The 7,890-nt window shown below is 36.1% G+C and overlaps 1 protein-coding gene across 1 annotated transcript; it reads right to left on the bottom strand.

The window, feature by feature from the left end:
* Window positions 1-1,689: 1,689 nt before the first annotated feature.
* Window positions 1,690-5,820, bottom strand: LOC143607939 (uncharacterized). Its single transcript, XM_077083195.1, has 3 exons — window positions 5,677-5,820; window positions 4,856-4,961; window positions 1,690-2,707 (listed from the first exon to the last, which is right to left on the bottom strand). The coding sequence occupies exons 1-3, from the start codon at window positions 5,803-5,805 to the stop codon at window positions 2,625-2,627; spliced, it is 318 nt and encodes a 105-aa protein (XP_076939310.1). The 5' UTR covers window positions 5,806-5,820; the 3' UTR covers window positions 1,690-2,624.
* Between the last annotated feature and the right edge of the window lie 2,070 nt (window positions 5,821-7,890).

The following is a 7,890-nucleotide window of genomic DNA, read 5'->3' as shown; positions in this document are numbered from 1 at the left end:
ATACTCACATTGTGCCAATAGTAGCAACATATTTTCAGTTTTTAAAACATAAAGCACCATTTATTAGTTAAAGAACCGAAAGTCTGTCGCTATGATCGGTAACAATATAAATGTATGTTTTATTGTTTCTACTTCTGATAACTTTTAAAGTAAGTTGTAGGTGAAAATACATTGCTATTTTTGACACTTAAAACACTTCTAATTTATTCTATCTATTATAATTAAATCCCTAAGAATGAAGAATAAGATGAGACTGCATTATTGTTCCTGACTTGTGTAGTGATTATCTCAACTAAACAACAAAAATAAAAAAGAAAAAAAAAAACAGAAATACAGGTAATAACATAGATTGTTGTCTACACACTGAAAATGAAATGTGTTGCATTGAAAATGAAACTCATATTCTGTTTCATCTCTCTATCAGTGTTGTTATAATCGGAATTAGTGCTAATCGGTGGCTTATCGATTCCTTTTCATGTAATCAGACCCTATAATCGGTAGTTGGTCAAAGTCTGCCCAATTTAGTCAAAATTGGTCAAACTCCTTGTATTATTTTGAAAAGTTATGTAATACATATACAGGGGGAGTGTTCCAACGAAAACCACCTTAAATCTCAAAACCACTTTTTTTTAATCTTCACTCCTTTTGGTCTTTTTATGTGTTATTAATCTTTGCGAAACCAAAAAGAAATTAAACAAATATGTACATTGCGGAAGTATATATATGCATCTTGCCAAGTTACATATACTTATCCCATACGAGGTAAATATATGTAGATTATGAGCTACATAATGCATTCCACAAGCTACGTTTATCTTTTTATTTATTTCTGATTTTGGTCAAATTAATAACATATAAAAAGAATGAATATAATAAATGTTTAAAAGTGGTTTACACGAGTTTTCAAGTATCTTAGTGGTTTTTTTATATAATTTTGAAAAGTTACATATAAAATTCCAATCTATTAATCAATAGTCATATCCCACCGCCTGACTAGCGCCTAGCGAGTTCAACAACACTGATCTCTATAGCCTAAACCAATGTCCAGAACATGAAGTGCAAGTGCCTATGCAATCTGAATCTGTACATAACTAAGAATAACTATGAAAATATACATACTGCAACCGTCAATCTAATGATATCTACTAAATTCATCGTCAAACTGCTTAGCTGATAAACTGAATACCTAGAATGAAACGCAATCGCCAATTCTTCTTCTAAGGAGTTAAAAAAAATCATATGCAACCTTACTCAAAGGTGCTATCATATAATATAGAACCGAAACAGAGGTTACAGAGCACAATAACAAATTGTACCAAATCCCTTTTTGGTTTTTGTGAGTCTGAGAGGAGATGAACATTGAGAAAACGGCCTGTTAGTAAGTGAATTCGAGCCCATATATAGACTGGGTACACCGGTCCAGTGAAAGGAAATTTAAAGGTGTATATGGGCATTCCGGACCAGACCCGGTAATCGGTATACCTGACCCGTGGGTACGAACAAGGTTTCAGTTTCTCAGAGAAACCGGACCAATTAGAACCGGTTCCACCTTTACCCGGTCAAAACCCGGACCCGACCTAGCCAAAACCCGTCAAAAACCCGACCTGAAAAAACTCGGTTTGTCCACCTCTAGGCTGGCCATATGGTAGCCTTTGGCAAAAAAAAACTAAAATTTAAGTTTTGGTTCGGTTCTGTTCAATTAGGGAGTGATTTCGGTTTTACATTTGAGCTTAAAATGTTTTGAGTTTAAAAAAGGTGGCTAAATTGATAAATTGAGCTTAAAATTATTATTAACTTTCTTTTTTGAATAGTGTTTGGATCCACCACCAATAGCCGAGTGAGCCTTCCTGAAACGGGATGTCAACCGCCCATACTGATTTTGACGCTCCAGGCCTGACTCACCCAAGAACACCATCAAGGAGGAAACCCACCACTGTGGGAAAACCCCCTTGAGTCAGGTTTCGAACCTGAGACCTCAAGGATCCCAAGTCTTAACCATCACTCCCATGCCATTGAGCCAGAAGGCCAATTGCAAAAAGAAAAATAATAATAATAAGAAATTATTATTAACTACCTGTTAATGAATTTGAGCATGCATTTTTTGGCTTAAAATAATGAATATGGATCATAAATACAATAACATTCAATCAAGTTCGGCACGCTTCAGTTTTATGATTTGGCTTGATTTTGAAGCATGACATTAACCGTAACTTTCATCAATACAACATAATCACATAAAAATCCCAACTTGTAGGGGACAGTAGCCTTCAAGAAGCTATGATGGGAAATCAGTGGAGAATTTTGTTACTGATGTAATATATTCACAGAAGAGTTTGTGTGAAAGGCACTGAGATTTACGTAACGGGATGACAGTTTCCTTTCGGTAAAGAAAATATAGGCGATTTGTGTGTCTCGTGAATTAGTAAAACTCGATACTACGATGCTAAAATAGGGATGTGATTCGGAAATTTTGATTCAAACAAAACACAATACAGAAAGAATCCAACAAATATACCTACAAGTACACAAAACACGCGTCTAAACACAGAAAACGCATATTCAGATTTTGTTTAGTTTTTAGAATACATACATATGTAAGCAGCAACAGCAGTAATAAAGCATGCTCAGCCAGATTTGAACAGCAACACGGCCTTTGATTCCAAATAGAAATAAACAAAGTGGTTTGTCTCATGCGTCACGTAAGACCCTGCAAAATGCAACCCAAAGATTATGTTGTTATTTTTTACCTCCATCAATCTCTTCACGTCATGTAATTAGAGTTTTAGACTCACAATAACCAAACCATCTAATCCTAAGTGTGCGATACTGCGATTATGGTTATGTGGTGGGACATGAAAATAAGTGAGTTTTGTTTAATTAAGGATGTCTAAAGAGGTATTTACAATATCTTACATAATCGGTGTGGCATGAGCAAATTAAATAAATATGGTAAGTATTAGTGTTTTTGCAACGGATGAAGTACAGCAACAATATCATCCAAACTTGCATCATTTAACAGCTTCTGTATATAGAGTATAGACTCTACTTTTAGGCTTACCTAAGACTGGTGCAGGTATAAAACTATAAACCTAAAACATTAGTGCATAACTGCATATGAATCTGCAGAGAATATATATAACGGAAACAGATATAATGGTGGATATGTTTCAACTAAAAGCAATATTACACATGAGCTACTGGTATTAGGAAATCAGAGACTACCAGATAATGAGATTACTGAAATCAGCCAATATTAGGTGTAACTATGAGGTGGTATTTGGTAACTTGGTTATGTTTATACTTTAAGCAAAACAAACCTACACCTAATTTGTCTAGTAGCAGACTAGCAGGCATGTCAATTGTGGATTAAGACTAAACTAACATTCAACTAAGCAGAGGTGTGATATGTTGATATACACACACATCATATCCCTACAAGCACTAACTTGGTAACGATGTTATTAATTTACTTCTTTATTGTTTTTAACTTCTGATGTTTATTTTCAAGAAATATAATCAGAAAACAAACTCCCAAGAAAGATAGGATATAAACAACTCCATTGGCATGGATCAAGATACTTGCTGACTTCTGCATGTTAGCAGTCTATAGGTTACATACATGCATATGTACATGTATACACACATGCATATTTTGATCTATATGAGATAATAACTTCTCACTTTACCATCCTAAAGAGTCAACACAACAAATCAATGTGGGCATCTGTGGTGGCGGCGTTGCCCATGACACCTCACCCCAAACACGCCCAAACACCACTACGCAGGCAACAACGTTAGGGCGGGGGGTATTTAATATTTTTTTATTTGAGCCACTAAAATCATGCCACCTCACCTAAATATAAGGTTTAATTATGTTTTTTGTTGATGCCAAGTGAAACCATTCCAAGCCATATTGGAAAAAAGCCCTCATGCCTACATGGCAGTGACGTGGCGGGATGTTTTTCATATCCACTAAGGATGCCCTGATAATGTGTGTGACAGAAAATGTAAAATTTGACCTAAATCACCACCTATAATGGTGCTAACAAACTTGATAAAGACTAAAATAACCTCTCCACATTCCACCTCTTATATATAATTATTTTCCCCTGCACAAACACATAGAACGAAATCTGGATAATCACAACAGATTCACATACACCATACCACAACTTTGCACCACACTCATAAACTCAACAATCCACTGGAAATATGACTTTTAGCCTGGATTATTAGATCTAGATTTCAAAATCAAAATCAAACTGCTATGCATTCCCTGAAAAACCATCTGAAAGCATGATAACTCAAGTAGGGGGTGCAAACGAGCCAAGCCGCTCGCGAGCTAATCAAGATCAGACCGAACAAAAAACTCAAAACTAACCAAGCTTTTTAGAGCCGAGTTGAGCCCTTGCCTCAAATAAAGCTCTTTTAGTTAACGAGCATGGATTCAAGCCTTGTATGGGAAGCTCGTTTAGGCTCGTCAAGCCTTAACGAGCCCTGTGTGTTGTTAAGTTAAGTTTCCTCTTTTGGACTTTTAGGTATTAGTTTCGCGCTGCACATCTGAGCTCGAACCGTTAAGATTTTTCTCAAAACATATATAAATAATTAATGCGTGTATATATATATTAATCAATAAAATAATGAATCAACTGAGCCAAAGCTTGAAAAAACAACTCACAAGCCGAGCTCGAGCTTTCGTAAGTCAAAACAAGCTGAGCTCGACAGCTCGGGCTCGGCTCCATACATTTACACTCTAAACTCAACCAATCAATCCAATAAACAAACAAATTTATAAGTAAGGTTCTATAAACACTACAGAAACAAATTCATGAATCCTAAAAAAATAAGAAATTACCGAAGTTTTTGCCGACAATACAGTGCCACGTAGGACCGTGATTCTTATCAAACTCCTTCTTTATCTGTTCCGCCACATCCTTCTCCACACTGCAATTCTCAAATGCCTGCACAAATGTAACACGAACTCCGTTACTTTACAGTTACTTTCGTTAACTCACCGTTAGCTCCGTTAAATAGTTAGATTAACCATTAACTCTTTGTAATTAGGTTTATATACGTTTATGAATCAATGACACATTTCACTCAAAATTACAATAAAACAGAAACTAATTCTGAGATTACAGGTTCAACAAAACTCGACCGATTAACAAGAGGAGGATTCAGACTTATGCAATCTCTGTTAACTAGTTAGTTTACGTTAACTCTTCGTAATTAAGTTTTATACGTCTTTAAATCAATAAATCATTTCATTCAAAATTACAAATAATTGCTAAATTAGCTGTTAGGTTACAGATTCAATGAAACTCGAACGATTAACAAGAGTAGGATATATACTTGTGCAATCTCCGTTAGATTACAGTTAGTTTTGTTAACTAGTTAGGTTGCTGTTAACTCTTCTTAATTAGGTTACATACGTTTATGATTCAATGAAACTCGAACGATTCAAAAGACGAGAATTAATACTGATGTAAACTCTGTTAGTTCACAGTTAGTTTTGTTAGCTCACCGTTAGTTTACCGTTAACGCTTCGTAATTAGGTTATATTATATACCGTTTGAATCAATAAATCATTTCATTCAAAATTACAGTTAATTGTTAAGTTACAGATTCAATGAAACAGGATTGATTAAAAAATATTAATTATGAAATAATAATTACTTTAACGGCGACATTGACGGCTTCAGTTTGCATATCTTCGTTCAGATCGGCGCTCTTAATTACGACTTTTTTGGTGGTTTGCCGGTCATCGGACGACGGAGATCTCTTCGCCGCCTCTATTTCACTCATCTCTGCTGCTTCAATATTCACTCTTTGTTTGTTTGTTTGTTTTTGGGATACTACTCGTCGATGTAAAAATAGTTGTTTTGGTTTGTTACGAGCAAAAGAGAAAACCAGAAAAATAATAAAGTCGTGATGTTTCTAAAAATAATATCGACACGTGATTTACATCGAACAGAAACTGTGAAAATGGGTATTTAGTTTTAGCGGCATCAAAGTGATGATGGGAGACTAAGCGAGAAGGTAATGTTCACTAGTTGGATTCTTGAACTGAATGTGCTTTTTCTCACCGCACTGTCGTGTTTTTAGACGAGTGTTCATGGGTGTTGGCCTTAGGTGAGAGTTTTCCCGAGATGAAAAGGCGAGTGTATCCCGATGTGGTGAATTTAGCCGGTAGCCCATTTGTAGGATTAGTTGATCGTTTAAAAAAAGTATCAGTTTGGTTTGTCATGGTATTGGTACCCTATCGGTACTCACTAGTTTACGATTCCAAAAATATAATCTTCCGTTTTAACGAAATTTATATTGGAACGTCGAGAAAACCGATATGTGGTAAGCTTTTTAAAAAAATCAATGAGCGAAAATTGTTTGATAAAAAACACTTTAAATAAAGATTAAATGGGTTAGAGACCTATCTTATTTATATTATAAGGATTGAAATTGAAAGTTAAACAGTGTAGTTATTGTTCTTACCGAAATCATAAGTTAAGGGGGTGTTTGTTTTTTCTTCAAACATCTTCAAGGGAGCTAATGTCTGCACGCGCGCAGACATTACCCTTGAAGACTGTTTGTTTTTTTTCTTAAAACAGATCTTAAGTTATCTTCTTTCATCTTAAAAGAAAAGCAAAGAAATCTTGCTTAAAACATCTTCGCAAAAAAATCATACTCTTATCCCTTTGAAGCCACCCTCTCATCCACTCCTCCCACCACCGTCCGCCACCACCACCCACCGTACGCCACCACCACCATCCCCCACTGCCACCGTCCACCACCATCCACCGCCACTACCCACCGTCCGCCGCCACTACCAGCATCCACCACCACTACCCATCGTCCGCCACCACCACCACCACCACCATCCATCACAGCCACCACCAATCACCACCGTCCACCACCCACCACAACCGTTCATCACCACCACCACCCACTGTCGGACGCCATCACCGTCAACTACCACCGTCCACCACCCACCAAAACCGTCCATTACCACCACCCACTGTCCACCACCACCATCCATCGCCACTACCCACCGTCCGCCGCCACAATTTTATTATTATATTTTCTATGTAACTTGAATAAATGACTTCTATCTTGTGAGATAAGTTTGACAGTTATGCAGACAGTATCGGCTTATAAAAACAAACAGTCTTATATTTTCAGCTTGCAGATCTTCAGACCACATCTTCAGTTGCAGACATGAAAACAGATGAAATCAGCTTGCAGACAGTTTATGTCTGCAAAAACAAACAGCACCTAAATCTATACAATTTTTTTGCCACATTTTTCACACACTTTAACACTATCAAGATAAATGATCTCTGGTGGTCAAAATTACAATTAAAATGATTTTTATCTTAACTGCACTAAATGCATCATAATGCTTTCTTTTGAGAATTGCTCAACTATTTTCTTCAATAATAGTTATGCTACTTAAAATAGTCGTATCAAAGACTGGTGAAATATGTCTTCAACAACTTCATCAACAAGCACTTAAGCATCCTTGTATTTCTTTATTTTTTTAAAAGCAACGAGACGTTTGATTATACCACCATCATATCATCATACGTCTGGTTTTCTATGACTCTTTGTACCCGAGGGGTTTTCTATGCCATAATTGGTTGATGTAACACAACTTCATCATAGAATCGCATATGGATGTGATCATTATTGATGTGTCAAAAGCTATATCTCAAACGAACTTTTCTTGTCATTCCACACCATAATCAAAAAGAACTTATTCTTTTAAGTTTCAACCCTTGAGATAAAGTTGATAGCTTAACAAATGGTGTCAAAAGCATCTAAAAAATGAATTTTATAGTGGCCTACAAATTATCTTAGAAATGTGATCACTTTATGGACCGTAAGGGACGTGAG

The sequence above is a fragment of the Bidens hawaiensis genome, unplaced genomic scaffold (assembly GCF_021521415.1).
Source record: "Bidens hawaiensis isolate Kalapana, Puna unplaced genomic scaffold, B.hawaiensis_p1.1 tig00090589_1, whole genome shotgun sequence".
Classification (NCBI taxonomy): Eukaryota; Viridiplantae; Streptophyta; class Magnoliopsida; order Asterales; family Asteraceae; genus Bidens; species Bidens hawaiensis.
This window is presented reverse-complemented; position numbering and strand designations above follow the sequence as displayed.